Source organism: Thalia democratica, chromosome 1 (assembly GCF_965202585.1).
Source record: "Thalia democratica chromosome 1, ktThaDemo2.hap1.1, whole genome shotgun sequence".
NCBI lineage: Eukaryota > Metazoa > Chordata > Thaliacea > Salpida > Salpidae > Thalia > Thalia democratica.
The window spans coordinates 84,696,133-84,711,820 of NC_139165.1; the positions used below are offsets into that span (position 1 = coordinate 84,696,133).

At 27.1% G+C, this 15,688-nt stretch overlaps 2 protein-coding genes across 2 annotated transcripts; both read right to left on the minus strand.

Moving 5' to 3' along the window:
- Window positions 1-742: 742 nt before the first annotated feature.
- LOC145849190 (U4/U6 small nuclear ribonucleoprotein Prp4-like) lies at window positions 743-12,369 on the minus strand. The gene is made up of 11 exons (XM_082954300.1): window positions 12,213-12,369; window positions 9,589-9,686; window positions 8,686-8,838; window positions 7,062-7,144; window positions 6,359-6,442; window positions 5,862-6,025; window positions 5,316-5,526; window positions 3,845-3,941; window positions 3,133-3,266; window positions 2,312-2,430; window positions 743-1,467 (listed from the first exon to the last, which is right to left on the minus strand). The coding sequence occupies exons 1-11, from the start codon at window positions 12,352-12,354 to the stop codon at window positions 1,259-1,261; spliced, it is 1,494 nt and encodes a 497-aa protein (XP_082810426.1). The 5' UTR covers window positions 12,355-12,369; the 3' UTR covers window positions 743-1,258.
- A 1,171-nt stretch (window positions 12,370-13,540) lies between these two features.
- On the minus strand, window positions 13,541-15,053 carry LOC145849893 (trafficking protein particle complex subunit 2-like protein). The gene is made up of 2 exons (XM_082954996.1): window positions 14,852-15,053; window positions 13,541-14,204 (listed from the first exon to the last, which is right to left on the minus strand). The coding sequence occupies exons 1-2, from the start codon at window positions 15,019-15,021 to the stop codon at window positions 13,925-13,927; spliced, it is 450 nt and encodes a 149-aa protein (XP_082811122.1). The 5' UTR covers window positions 15,022-15,053; the 3' UTR covers window positions 13,541-13,924.
- Between the last annotated feature and the right edge of the window lie 635 nt (window positions 15,054-15,688).

Genomic DNA, 15,688 nt, shown 5'->3' on the forward strand with positions numbered 1-15,688 from the left:
TTTTCCTGATTTCTTGACTTTTCCTAACACTGTGCTAACCCTGATTTTTACTTGTACAAATCTGTTCGTTTCAAATATTCAGGGTAAATACTACCATACCCTTTTAACCTACATTTTGTTTTTATTTTTGTACTAATAAAAAATCAGAAAGAAAAAACATAAAGCATTTGGTAATAACTTCGTTTTACAAAAAATTATACTCTTTAACATAAGTTTCAAACACAAACTTGACTAGCATAAATTTAAACAAATATAATAAATTAAAAACGAACTATACACAAAAGTTTAAAATCTCAAAAATATTTTGTATCAAAAACTTTTAAAAACCCTTTAGTGAAAACTTTTACAAAATAACACTTTATTAGAAAAACACACGGTTCAAAGTAGTTTTACAGTCAGAAAGAACAAAAAATTACCTATATTACATGTATCTGTACATAAAAATGATGGAAATTTTTCGTTTTTTTTGAAACCCAAATAACTTAGTAAAAGGTTTTAAACTTGTATAATGTTATAACAAGCTATGTTTTATAATAACTTATTATTAGTAGAATAACAACAAAAAAAATCCATAAGACTTTAAATATATAAGTTAAAAACATTAGTGAAATTGAAATATTTTTAATATTCAATTTCTATTAAAATTAGTTTTTTAAATAATAATCTTAAAAAGAAGCAAATAGTTTAAACACAAAAATTAATATTTTTAATTTGATTTCTTATTTACAAATTGTCACCCGTACATTGATCGTTAGAAGATCACTTAAAATTTTTATCTTTAATATTAATCAGTGAATTTATAAAATAAGTGTAAAACAAATTAGCCTAAAAATATTACCCAAAGAACGAACAATATACATTAAAACGTTATTTTACTTACAATCATTAACCTTCTGTATTATTCATCATCAAAGACAATTTAAAAAAGTCAACGAGTATCAGTGAGTCTGAATCTAAGTTTTTTTTTTTTCAAATAAAACACTGTGTTCTTAAACGAGTCCTATTGAAATTCTAAGTGTTTCCCCAATATTTGCTGAGACAGCATAAAAAAAAACTTATTTTCATGTTATATTAAATTTTGTTTGTTAAATTTAATTTTATAATTAGTTTTTAATATGTTCGGGTAATGTAGGCTTTTGGGTTTTAAAAAAAAACTTTTTTTTTTTTTTAATGCTGACTCAGCAACACTGAGAAAAAAACCTTTAACTTAAAATCGGGCCCGTTCTAAATGATTAACTACAAATGTACAACGTCCGAACTAGTTTTCGAGGAACTCGTCGTTCGCCCACAGCTTGAACGTCTTGTCGTAGCTGCACGTGACGATCATCTTGTCGTCGGTGGTGACGTCGGCGCCCATCACGAACCCCGTGTGCCCCTCCAACGTTTTCAGCGGGGTGTAGGAGGGCGCCATCCACACCTTGGCCGTGTTGTCGTAAGACGCCGACAGCAGGAAGTTGCCGCGCGTTTCTGTTTACAGGGATAGGAATGTTTTAATGTAGTAAGAGTGTAAAAATACAAGTTTCTGCATGTTAAAAAAATCAAACTTTGAAGGGTAAATTTAGTAAATTTTAATAAATAAACTACTACGATTGTATGATTGTATAGATGTTGATGGAAAGCTTTTAAACTATAAAATAAAAATTTTAAGGTGAATTGTTAGCAGAAACTATGTGCCTTTGAATGCAAGTATTTTCACAGATTTTAAAAAATTACTTGCAATCATTAGCAGAAGGCATAAAAACCTAAATCTTTAAACTAATTTATTTATAAACGATTCTTAATAAGTAGATTCCTCGCCATGCTGTTGGGGAAAGTAAATGTATCTAGTGAGTTTTAAAAAAGAGCGTTAAAATAAATACTAACTTAATTTTTTTAAATAAACAACACAATGTTGACGTAAAAAAACTTCAAAAGATGTTTTTTAAAATATACTACAGCAAAAATCAAAATGTTTTTTATATTACTTCTCACACGTGTATTATAAATCAATTTATTAATAAACCAGTCAGTCAATTTTTGGACAAACTATTTGTGTGAAAAAATATTTGTTTATTGCTTTAAGTAAGCTACTATAAGTGACGTAAACAGCTGCAATAAAAAATGTTATTTAAAATAAAATAGTTTGAAATAAAACTAGATAAGTACCTCTGTTTGTAATCAGGAAGAAGAAAAATTGTTTTCAACTACAATTAAATACAGAATCAAAACAAAAAGCTCATAAAATAATAATTACAGCGACAAAAAACACACTTTGACACCAAAGTCTTCTGAACGCTTTTTGAATAAATCAAACTAAATAACTAAAACAAACTTTGATACTGCAGCCTGGTCACCACTTTCTTGTGGGCGGGGATGGTGTACACGCAGGAAACTTTCCTCATGTCCCAAATCTTGACGTCGTGGTCCGCGCCCCCCGTTGCCATCTCGTACCTGTTTGTATAATTTGCAAAATTATCAATAAATAAAATAATGTCATGTTACTATAAAAACTTAAATTTGTATGTAGGAGACAATATAACAATATACTAAATTATCAATAAACTATTGGGAAATTTAAATTTGTATGTAGGAGAACATGTGCTTAGATATAACAGTTAATAATGTTAACTTCTGAGGAAAATTTGGAAAAATATACAATTTTCTTTTTCAATCAGTGTTCGTTTTAAATTTTTTACATTGTACTATGTTATATAAAAATGTGTTTTAAAATGGACGTTTGTTTGTTTTATGTTTTTTAATACATTTATTATTAAAATATATATTATTATGTTCCAAGGAAACTTAAACTTGTATATAGGAGAACATGTGCTTAAAGTAAAACAGTAATATATATACAATGACATTTAGTAACGATAACTTCTGAAGAAAATTTGAAGCTTTATATATTGATTTTTTGAATCAGTGTTTCTTTTATATTTGTTACATTATGTTATTTATATAAAAATGTGTTTTAAAATGGGCGTTTTATCTATTTTATGTTTTTTTAATATGTTTATCATTAAGATATATATGTTATCTAATAAAAAATCATCTAAAAGGAGTTGATACTAATTTTAAAATCAAAATAACAACTTTTAACCAAAAGCACACTTAAAAAATTATCAACATTAAATAAATTAAAATTTCACATACCCATTGGGAGAATATGCGACGGAGTATATTTCTTTCAGATGTCCTTCAAGGAAAAAGACGCAGCGTCCCGTCCTGAGATCCCACACGCGTCCGTACGCGTCCAATCCGCCAGTTAGCGCTAGCGAGCCGTCACACTGTTTAATAAGTTGAAAATAAAAAAACTTGTATTATGTAAGTGATACATTACTTACAATCAAAATCAAAATAACAATTTTTAGCCAAAAGCACACTTAAAAAATTATCAACATTAAATAAATTAAAAGATAGCTGTATTTTATACAGGCTAAGAATTATTTCATGTCAAATTTAACATAAAATTGTTTAGTTATGCATCAGTAAGTGAATATTATTCACACAAAACTTAAGTAATTAAAATTTACTAAACTCAAGTTAAAGTTATGTGAAAACTTGACTTAACATAAAAAAAAAATATTAAAAAGGCTTTTAAATGTGGGATAACCAGTTTTAAATAGTTAAGAAAAATTTTACATTGGTTAGATTTTATTTTAAAACTACAAGATTTTTATGAGTACTAGCCTTAACAGTTAATTTGTTAACTTTTATTTGGAAGTAATCGTAATCAAGTCATGATGGTTGAGTAACAAAATACAAAAGAAAGTTTGTAAATTTAATTTATAAATTTCTAATTTGTAGATTATAAAAATTGTTTATGTTGGCTGAAACTTGCTATGAAAACTAAAAATTAAAACACCTGAAAAGCAATGTCGTGGACACCCTTCATATGTCCTTCCTGATGAAGAATTTCAACTTGCTTCTCCAAATCCCACAATCTCCACGACGCGTCTTTACTGTTAAGTATAAACTAAACTAAACTATAAACCTTTAAAATTACTTATGATTTCAAATTGATTACTTGCTAAATTTTATTTTAAACGGTTTACTTTAGTTAGATAAACAATATGGTTTTGTCAAAAACTAAACGTGTTCAGAAACTTGAGTTAAAAAACAGTTTAAATTGCTTATTCATCAGGCAACTTTGTAAACATATGCATAGATAAGATGAGAACTGACTGATCTTCTCTAAAAAAAATTCAACTGACATAAATAGTAAACCTTTTTTAATAACTTTTTTTTTGTATATTCCAAATTTGAAGGTAATTACTTAAAACTACATAAGTGTTAAAATAAAACAAATCAAAATAAACCAATTAATATTACAGCCTTTTATTTTATCGATCCCTTCCAAGTGTTTATTTTCAAATTTGTTTTTTTTACAAACAAACTTAATCCTGGCAACTAAATAAAAAAATTTAAAAAGTACAAGTATATATCAAATGTATACTGAACTTTAAAAAGAAGCAAGATAAATTAATAAAAACGGCGAATATAAATAATTTAAATGGATAAACATAATATCCCATCAATAAGCACCTTAAAGTGTAAAAATAGACTACATCAATTTAAAAGAAATAGTTAATACAAGATAAAACAAATAAGAAAACATAATTGTAAGAATAACCAACACAAGGTGAACTTTTCCTTTTTTACGGTCCTTATATGAAACAAGTTCTTAAAATTTCAAATTGTCACGAAAATAGGTAACTTAAATCAAAAAGTTAAAATTAAATTAGATTAAAATAAATCAAATTACCATCTAGGAAGTACCTTGATCAACTAAGCAAGCGAGAAAATGAGCAAGTACACATCAGATTTTTATAATAAACTTCATGGCTTGATCGAAACATTTAAATTAAACAACTTAAACTAAAAATTATATTCAAAAAACATTTGACTAAGCAACACAGTAAAAATATAAACAAGTATGACAAACATACATTAAACAAAATTATACTTGGTTACTATAAAAATTATCCTATGTTCTATTTTTTTTTTCATTTAAACTCATATCATTTAAAAATAACTTAAAACCTAAAACAACCAATCACCCAGGTAGTTAATATTGAAATATTAAGTTAACAATTATTTCATTTCAGGCAGTACTGTAAAAATATAAACAGGTGTGACAAAAATACATTAAACAAAATTTCAACGACTTAACACAATAAAAAAGGTAAAATAAAAATAAAACGATTTATATCATAACGAACCACGCAGCATTTAAATTCAAGTTTTCTTTTTAATTTAAGGTCGTGTAAAAAATTAACTTAAATTATTTTATTAAATATCAATTAAATAAAAAACTTATACAAAAATCAACGGACCAGGCGGCGCCGAGGTAGTTTCCGCTCGGGTGGAACGATATCTTGCTCACCCTGTCCTCGTGCTTGGGCAGCTCCGCCACCGCCCTTCCCGCCAAACTCCACAGCTTCACGCTGCCGTTGTCGTCGCACGACGCCACGTTGCACGCGTCCGGGTCCAGCGAGAGCGTGGATCGGGGGTGGAACTTGATGCACCGCGTTTGCAACGAGTGGCCTGTTGGGAAAAGATTATGAATTTTCTCTGAAAAGATAAAAAAGGAAGTTGTTAAAAGAATGAATGTGTTTTTTTTTAATGTTTACCAGATGGAAAAAAACAATATAGACAGCTACCTATTGAAGGGCGAAAAAGTGAATGGTCAACAACTAGTAGGGAAGCACTATCTCATAAAAGAGACCAATTGTTTTTTATTTTATCAAATGCGTAATTATGAAAATTACTTTCAGATCTCTGGTTTATATAAACATTTTCAAAATTTCGATTTCTACTAAACTGTTGACAATAAATAAACATCCTTCCATTATTTTAAGTAAATTACCAATAAAACCGACCGTCGAGCCTGGAAATTTCCCTGCACTCCGGTATGCTCCACAGCTTGCACACGCCGCTCCACGAAGCGGTGGCCATCATCTTGTTGTCGGGCGAGAACTGGCAGAAGGATATGGGCCGGTCGTGGCCGTTCTGGCTCGATATCGACGACAGGTCCTGCATGTACCTGTGGGAGTAGTACATGTAAGAAATTTATGATTTGAATCGTGACCTGAACATGTGAGAGTGGTATTGTTATAACTGTATAAATATTGGTGACTAATTTGAATTCAATTAGTTGTACGAAACTATACGCAGTGTCAACTTACATGATGTGTTAATTATTAGAATGATCTCGAATTGTTTTTTCAATGCCAATTTTGAGTTTATGGGTTTAAATGATGCTATGTTTAAATTTAAGATATCTTTGTTTGATTTTGAAAACCTTTACAAATTATAAAAATAACAGTTATTTTGATACATGATTTTTTATTTCATTTTATTTTAATTACTTATAAACCTGTGAGTCTGTTGAATTGCGCTTGTTTTTTCAGCTCCTGATAAATTTCTGTATTCTCTTTCGCGTTGCTTCCTTTCTTTTATTCTGAACTCAGAAAAAATAAATAAAAACATGTTTTTACATAAATACCTTTTTAAATAAAACTGCATATTGATACTATTTTTGTGAAAGTTTATCACCTTGTTACTAGTTTTTTAAAATTTACTAGAAAAATAGTATATGTACAAAAACTACTAATTAATGCAATTGTGCTTTTTCAATTGGTTATATATATATATATATATATGATAACTACATTTGTTAAAAGAAGGACGTGGTTGATAACAATAAAAATTTATTTTTTTTAATAAAAAAATACAAAAATGGTATTAAATAATTTAAAACAAAGTTTATATTTGCTTTTGTCTTAAACTAACTAGTTAAATCAAAAAATATTTTAGTACTAAAATTTTCAATTGACATATATTTTTTATCAAAAACACGTATGTTTTCCAGTATGATTAAATAAAGTTACAGAAAACTGCAGAAAGTTATAATAAAACACATAAATAGAAATAAAGAATACATAACATTTAATAATTCAAAAACTGCTTTGTAAGTTAAGTCTTGGAAATAATTTTTTTAAACAGAACTACTTCTCAATTTAAAATAAATATGGTTGTTTTTCACGCTTAATATAACAAAAAACTAAAAGTTTACAAACCTTTGCAAAGAATCCAGGGCTATCTTGTATCTTGCATTCTTCAGTTCCATCGGTCCGTTATGGTACCAAGTCGTTTTGGTGAGCTGAAAATAATAAATTTTAACGATAAGTTTGGTTTGTGCAATTTTTATAAATATGTTTAAATATTTTGTTACTTTTGTAATGTCTAAATAAAATAATTGATAAACAGCTTTGAAGCTTTTTTTTGAACACTTTATCGGACTTTAATTTTTTTTTTCTCAGTAGATAGTACAACTTTATTTCTAGTATTCCAACTAAAAGTTATATGACTCCTGTCCATAAGCTTAACTTTTAGAAAAAGTTATATTTTAGATGTTTTTATCACTTACCATAAAATAAACAGTAATGTAGTTAGTATTGTAAATTAAGTTATAAACAGTAACGTTAATTAATATTACTAAATATATTACTGTTTAATATAATGTAACTGAAAAAAGCATTTAAAAATTTTACTAGTTATAAAAGTCTAGTTAAGGACTAATAATCAGTAATGAGGTACCTTTCTATTGATATAAATCTTCAGATATATTTGAAGATTTAAAAACAGGGTTGCCAAAGGTATTTTGTAAATTTTTTCCAGGATTTCGGAATTTCTTTGAGGTTTTTAATAGCTCAATTTTTTGTTGAAACTTAATTTAAAATTATATTTATGGTAAAAAACTGTTTTAAATAGTTTGAAAATACTGAAAAAATATTGTAACGCTACTTTAAATGTGTTTTATGATAAATAAAATTCAAATTAGAACAAAAAAAAATATTGTTTATAATATATTTTTTGAATCTAATTGTAGTTTAATGATTTTACCCGTAAAACTTGTATCTAACTTCAAAATTTTTAAAAGCTAATAAAAAATGATCAAACCTATTTTATATTTTATACTCTTTGTAAGTTGATGTTGAAAAATGCTAGTTTGATCATTTTATATGATCTTAAAATTTATAGGTTCGATCTGTTTATTTAACCAGGTACTCTTTTTTAATAATGCTATCAATAAATATGCTCATGTCCTTATTTTTTTTTGCTTTCATAAACACTTATGATTTACAATTTTCCTCAGCATGTTTACAGTATACAGCTCAATTAACAGTACAGTTGTTCAGTTGTGTTTATTCAGTACAACTCAGTTCCACGGCTCAAGTGCAGACCTTCAGGTACAATTAAATTATCAACGATCTAAAGCACTCTGTGTATACGGATAGATTTATAATTAGTGGCAATTAGTAATGATAAGTAACAATAAGTATTTATAAGTGTTTTTAAGGACTGGGGTTAAATGCAATTTATAAAATTTTGGTTTGACAATTATTCCCGCTCACATCCTGCGTTTGAGCACTACAAACTGTTTGTCTAGTTTGAGACTTTCATTGTCTAATGTTAATTTACACAAAACCAAGCTAAATATAAAATATAAGATAAATAGAAATTCCAAAAGCAGTTTCAAGTCTCTTTAGATTGCAAAGTGTGCGTATTTTGCCTAAATGAGCTTACAACAATGTATATTTACGTAACACAGTTTTATAGTATATACATTTAAATGAGTTTATAAAACTATATTTATATAAAACAAGCCAAACGGCTTGTATACATAATAACATAGAAAACCTCTTCTTTCTCCTTCTCCTCCTGCGCCCTCTCCTGCTTCGTTTTGATTGGTCCGTGAGTGTCGATGGTCATCCTCAGCCTCTCCCGCCTGTCCTGCGGTCCCTCGCCGAACAGCGTGATCGGCTGACCCCTCTCCCTCAACAGTTCCCTGATCTGTGGAGTGAAATAAAAAATTGATTAAGCGTTTGTCAACTTTATTGATGGTATATACTATATTAATTTCTCTCTTAACAGGTCTGTAAAGTGTAATATACACTATTTTTTAGAGTAGATTTATATTTATTTTGTCACGCAGACACAAAGGTCAAAATTTTACTTATTGCTGTTTGTCATTTGTTATATGTATTTAGTTGTGTGATCTAAACGGAACAAAATATAAAGTTTTCTCTCTCAGAAGTTCCATGATCTGTGTTGAAAGGCTGATTTGTTGTACATAATGTATAGTTCATGATCTATGTTGTAGGATTAAGTAAAAATATTTTCACGTTTGGCCATTTTTTAATTCAATAGGATAAAAATTTACTAAAGCTGGAAAGAAAAAAAATTACTAAAAACTTTAAGATTCAAATGTAAACTTCATTTTTTAAGTTGAGACAAAATTTATAATAACAAAAAAATACTATGATTTTAATATTTAAACTAGTAAAACATTTTTAAGTATTTTTTTATAAAACTAAGTTGTAAATTGGTTTCCATGAAATTAAAAACATTTTTTTTACAAATTGAAAAGTACTATGATGACATGCAAAGTAGTCCTTTACTAAAATTAATTTTCAAACTTTGTAATAAAAACAAAATAAAAATATGTTTAAAATTACAGAAATTATTATACAAAAACAGTCATAAACAGTAAAATTTATAAACGTAGTTATTAAACTAAAATAAATGTATATGTATTCAAACCTCGTTATCATCTGTGGTAATTCTGATTTGCCTCAGTTGTTGTCTTCTTTCAAATTCGGCAAGCACAGACTTCTGCTTCATTTCCAACATTGTGACTCCTGTGGTAATTTAAATTACTTAAATAAGCAGATGTGTGTGTTTTAAACTAGGCACACTGTCATAGGTCACTGGTTTTTCAAAACTTTTATCCATGTTTTCTGATTTTCTCCCAAGTTTTCAAAAGTACATGCTTTCTTGATAATTTAATTGTGTTGTATAATATATAAAATTCTTAACTTTTTTTTTGTACTTATTATCTAATCAAAATTCACTATTTTACGAGTAAAATTGTTCATAACTCCAGGTTTTTCAAGTTTTTTTTTCAAAAACTGTCAACTCAGGATGTTTTTTTGCCTTGATTTTTAAATTTCAGGTTTTTGTAGTTTAAACTAGGGTGGTCATTGGTTTTTAAAACTTTCTTTAAGGTTTTCTGATTTTCTTTCAAGTTTTTATAAGTCATGTTTTCTTGTTTCTTTTAAGTAAAAAACTTAAGGTAGAAAATGTATTAAAGCTAATGAAAAAATACTGTAGTGCTACTTTAAATGTATTTTATAATAAATAAATTTATAAACATCGTTCTGTGTATTTATTATATAATAAAAATTCATTATTTTACATGTAAAATTGTATTACAGGTTCGTCTAGTTTTTTTCAAAAATTATCAAAATACAGATTTTTTTTTGCCTAAATTTTTAATCCCATTTTTTCCAGGATCCAGGTTGAATGACCACCTTGTTTAAACTTATAGTTGACATGTCAAGCCACTAAAGAATGCAAAAAAATACAAAAAATACAAAAAAGTAGTTGCAAAAATTTCTGTTTTTACAAGAAATTTTTCCAAGATCAAAAAATCAAAATTTTAAGGCTTTGCTAAAAAGTTTTTGAACTAAAAACAGAAAATGTTTCAACATACAGCACTGACATATTTTAAATTTTCTTTAATCTGAGTTAAAATGTTTTAATGGTTATCTATTATTTCACTACAAACTTCAGAAGTTTGTTAGCTATAACGTGCTAGTCAGTAAACTTTATTAGAATTAGCATTTTTATTCAATATAACTTGTCTGTAAAATTCAAATAAGCAATTAAAACAGTGTACAACTTGTTGATATGTATTTTTGAAAAGTATCTCAAAAGCTACACACATAACATTAAACATTAAAAAATAACTTTATGCCAAACATATTCAAGTAGTAACTACATACTCATTCCAAAAGACATTAAAATTAGTTAAGGGCATAGAGGGGGGGGTAAACACCCTTTTTTGGTTTTTGATCTTATTTTATATAGATTTTACTTAGCTACATGATGCTTTTTACAGATTTAAAAAATTCAAAATAATTTTTGAGATATAGCCGGTCAAAGTCAGAGGCAACAATAGGTTCCTTATGGGAAGCACAAACTAAAATGGCCAAAAATAGACTATTTCACTCACAATCTATCTTCTCCTACATTTTTTAAGATAACTATCTCAAACTTTCAGGAAATATTCCTTGATATTTGAAAAATTCTGTTGGAAAGTATTTAAAAAATAATAAAAATTTTATATCAAAAATAAACAAAAAAAACATTTTTTTTTGTTTTTTTGTTTAAAATTTTTATTTTTTTATTTTTTTTTTTTGTTCTGACAGAATTTTCTTAATATTGCAAGGAACACTTCCTGAAAATTTGAGGTAGTTATCTCAAAAAACGTAGGAGGAGATAGATTTTTAGTGATTTCTAGTTATTTGCCGTTGTAGTTTGCGCCTCCCATGAGGATCCTATTGTTGCCTCCAACTTTGACCGGCTATATTTCAAAAATTATTTTGAATTTTTTAAATCTGTAAAAAGCATCTTGTAGCTTAGTAAAAAATATATAAAATAAGATCAAAAACCAAAAAGGGTGTTTACCCCCCCCCCCTAAGCTAAATAAAAGAAACTAAACCTTTTTAAAAATCACTACTTTTATTTTCTTACCATCAAGGATAATTAGGAACTTAGCAGCTTTAGTTTGGAAAGATACACATACTTGGGCATAGGGGAGTAAACACTTTTTTCACAATTTGATCTTATTTTATATAGTTTTTGCTAAGCTACAAGATGCTTTTTACAGATTCGAAAAATTTAAAATAATTCCTTGCAATATTCAGAAAATTCTGTCGGATCAATATTTTCAAAAATTTTAAAGTATTGTTTTTTTTTGTATAAAATTTTATTGTTTAATTTTTCCAAACTTCTTTCCAACAGATTTTTTTAAATATAACAAGGAACACTTCCTGAAATTTTGAGGTAGTTAGTTAAAAAACGTAGAAGATAGATTTTTAGTGAAATAGTTTATTTTTGCCGTTTTAGTTTGCGCCTCCCATAAGGAACCTATTGTTGCCTCCGACTTTGACCGGCTATATCTCAATAATTATTTTGAATTTTTTCAATTTGTAAAAAGTACCTTGTAGCTTAGTAAAAATCATATAAAATAAGATCAAATTGTGAAAAAGTGTTTACTCCCCTATGCCCTGAAGAATATTAGTTTCATTTTATAGTTATTAGTTTATCAGTTATTATAATATTAGTTGCCTTATTTTTATAGATTTCAATTAATATCTCACCATCAACTTGCTTTGGAGCACCATCAACCTCCATTCCTTCTTCCTCGTCACCACCATCAGGTTGCATTTCAGGTTCCTCCTTAATTTCCTCCTTTATTTCTTCCTTCACTTCCATCTTCACTTCTTTCTTGATTTCAACCATTTTTATTTATTTAGTTATCGCTGGATAGAAATTTTTAATACTTATTTTATTAACTTTCCAAAACTTCAAAATAACTTAAATAGTTGAAAGGTAATCTATAGAAAAACCTCATGGTTTCCATCACAAAAATAAATATGCAACAAGAATAATTAAAATTTAGACTTAAGTGAAACATAATAAAAATAAACTTTAATTTAAATAAACAACAGATTCCAATTTGAAAAAATAATTACTCTGGAAACTTAACATATTTGAAGTATGACAGGGTTGTCACTCGTTTTTTCAAAAATTTTTCCAAGTTTCTTCCAGGTTTTTAAAAGTACAAATTTTTGGGTTTAATTTAACTTCTATATAAGAAACTGTGTTAAATAGTATAAAAACATTGAAAAGATACTGTACTTTAAATGTGTTTTTTAATAAGAAATTTTGATTATGACAAAAATCTTAATTATATGATAGATTTTTTGTGTCAAATCTAAATTTTACTACTGAAAATGTTAAAATTATTAAAAACTCCAGGTTTTCCAAGTTTTTTGATCAAAATTCCAGGTTTTACAGGTTTTTTTCAAAACTTCTCAAATTCCAGGTTTCCAGGTAAAGTGGCAACCCTAGTATAATTTTGTAACTATCATAGATTTTTATAAACTTGTCTATAATGTTATTATTTTTAACTGAACTTTCTTTTAAATAAGATTTTTTTTAATTGACTTCAACATAAAAAAAATATACTTACACAGTTTTTTTTATTTATAATGTTGTAAACTTTAGTCCTTCTATAACAACTTATTAAACACAATAAAATTTCAAATATAAGAGAAACAATTATTATGTAGAAATTAAAAAAACATCAATGAAAAACTTGTTAACCAATTACAAAAACATTTAAGAAAAAACAAAGACTTTAAAGTTACACTACAAGTGGTATAACTATTGCACATTTAAATAGCAAAAAAGTTAAAAGTGGTATATATATGACTACTATTAAAACAACTTTAACTATTTTTAAATTATATCAGACTTAAAATTGATATTAAGCTTAAAATTTGAAAAGTAATATTATTACTTTTGAGAAAACTTTAAATTTTAAAAATATATATTTTTTTAAGTAAATATTCACAGAATTTTATAAAAAGCAAGCCTTTTCATTAATTTAAATATTTCAAGGTTAAAATAATTAGTTGCTGTATTTCTAAAGTACTTACCACATCCAAAAGATAATTTATAAAAGTTAATAGAATATGTAGTAGTTAGTACTAATAAAATAACATTTTAAATAATTTCAAATATTTTAAAGACACATTTATGTAACATAACTTTCACTTTGTAGTTGATAATTCTGTTTAAAAAAAGACTTCTTTTTAACAAAACTATTAACTTAAAAACTTCAAGCAGAAAAAAAAAGTTCAATAATATTTTTTTTTATGGAAATTCAACTTTTAAAATATCTTTTGTTTGAAAAAAAACTGTGCTTGATTATATTACCAATGATTCAGCTGTTAAATAAAATAAAAACTGAAGCCTCACATCAATACGATATGAACAAAAATGTTTATAAACTTTTTGAACATGTCTACAATGCAAAATTGTAATCATTCTTTTTCTCCACCAGCATTCCCTTCACCACCTTGTTGAACTTCCTGCTCTCAATTTTCTCACCAAGCTCATAGAACGGGTTGCAAATCACCTTGGCGTAGGCCAGGTGCAGCTTCCTGAACATGGACCTGACATCGTTGTCCCTCAGCTGGTGGTTGGAACTTTCCACCACAACGACCAGCTTCACCTTTGTGTTTGTGACGTAGCCGTAAACGTGGTAGTCCTCGGCAGGGTACAGCTGGCCCAGGTAAAAGTCCCTGTGTTGATAGTGTAAAGTGATTCAATACTTTCCATAAAATTCCTTTTACATAATAAAGTTACTTTGTGGCATGATTTTAATGATTTTCTTCAAGAGTGGGTTAAAATATCGAATGTTTAATGTATGGTTTAATGGTTCTATGATTTTATTAGAAAAATTTGTTAATTATAATGTTTAAAGAATAAAAAAAATTCTAAGTAAGAAATGTATATTATGTTTTGATTTTTAGAAAACAGATAAAGAGAAATAAGAAATGTTTACAGTAAACTACAAAATAAAAGTGATTAAGCATAAAATTATCAATTGTTTGTCTCCCTTCAAACAAAAAAGTCAGCCTGAGTGACCAAAAATAGCCAGAATTTAAAAGGATCCAAAACTAAATAAATTTATTTTTAAACTAACTTGATTACTAAATATAATAATGAGAAAACGACCAACAATACTAAGAGAAAAAACTTGTTTGTAAGGAAAAAAATGGTTTTTAAGTCATAAAAGCTAGGTTTAGATTTCAAACCTAAACTAGCTTCAGTTTTTCAACCAACTTGAAATAGTTTCAAAATAGCCTTAGTCAGCTTAAAATTACCTAAAAAGTTAACCCTGAGAGTGGCAACTCTGCTATTGTTTGTCATGAATAAAAAATAATACCTGTCATTCTGGACCTGATTGTTCTGGGACTTGGTGTGCATTTTCTCCTCTATCACGTCCAGTGAGGTGTGCACAATGTAGTGGTACTCCAGCGTGTCTTTTATGTTTGGTGAGCACACCACTGACAAGGGGTAGTTCTCCTTTGCAATTACCGCTATACACACTGCCATCTTGCTCTTGTGAATGATTTACAAATTTTATTTCTGCTTTAAGTTTGATAAATATTAATACTGTTTAAAATTTATAACTCAATATCTAAGCCCAAGTGTATAAATAATAATGATAAGAATATTAATTTTTTAACACTTAAAATTATTTCATTTAATTATTGTCAATAAAACACACATTGAAACTTTTTTTTTATAAGTAAATTTCAATTGGTTAGCAAAAGTTTAAAACTAAAACCTGCTTAAATATTATTAAATGTACACTAAGGGTTTTTATATTAAAGTTTTAATTTTGGAATATTACACCAAAAACTCAACTGAATATCAAATAGTTTTTTATTAGGTTGATAAAAGTATAATTGTATATGTAATATTGTATGTGTGATACTATGCTTGAACTATAAATTATTATTTTAAATAAGTTAATTTTACTTTTATTTTTCCAACGACCTGAAACAAAACTGCTATTTTACTTATATATATGAAATATATAAGAGCATTATGTGTTATTATTTTCTTATACACAAAATATATTAGTACTGTAGTTCACTTATTATATTAGTGCTGTACAACTTCTTATACGTAAAACAACAAACTTTTTGGAAATTTGTACAAGTTTCCTGATTGTACTCCAGACTTTATGACTTAGTTTCAAGAATTTTAAAGTAAA

Coding starts and splice junctions, on each gene's coding strand:
- LOC145849190 (XM_082954300.1), bottom strand. CDS start 12,354: ATGGTTGAAATCAAGAAAGAAGTGAAGATGGAAGTGAAGGAAGAAATA. Junction 6,026..6,358: donor GCAATTCAACAGACTCACAG/GTTTATAAGTAA, acceptor CTACTCCCACAG/GTACATGCAGGACCTGTCGT. Junction 5,527..5,861: donor GGAAATTTCCAGGCTCGACG/GTCGGTTTTATT, acceptor TTTTCCCAACAG/GCCACTCGTTGCAAACGCGG.
- LOC145849893 (XM_082954996.1), bottom strand. CDS start 15,021: ATGGCAGTGTGTATAGCGGTAATTGCAAAGGAGAACTACCCCTTGTCA. Junction 14,205..14,851: donor AATCAGGTCCAGAATGACAG/GTATTATTTTTT, acceptor CTATCAACACAG/GGACTTTTACCTGGGCCAGC.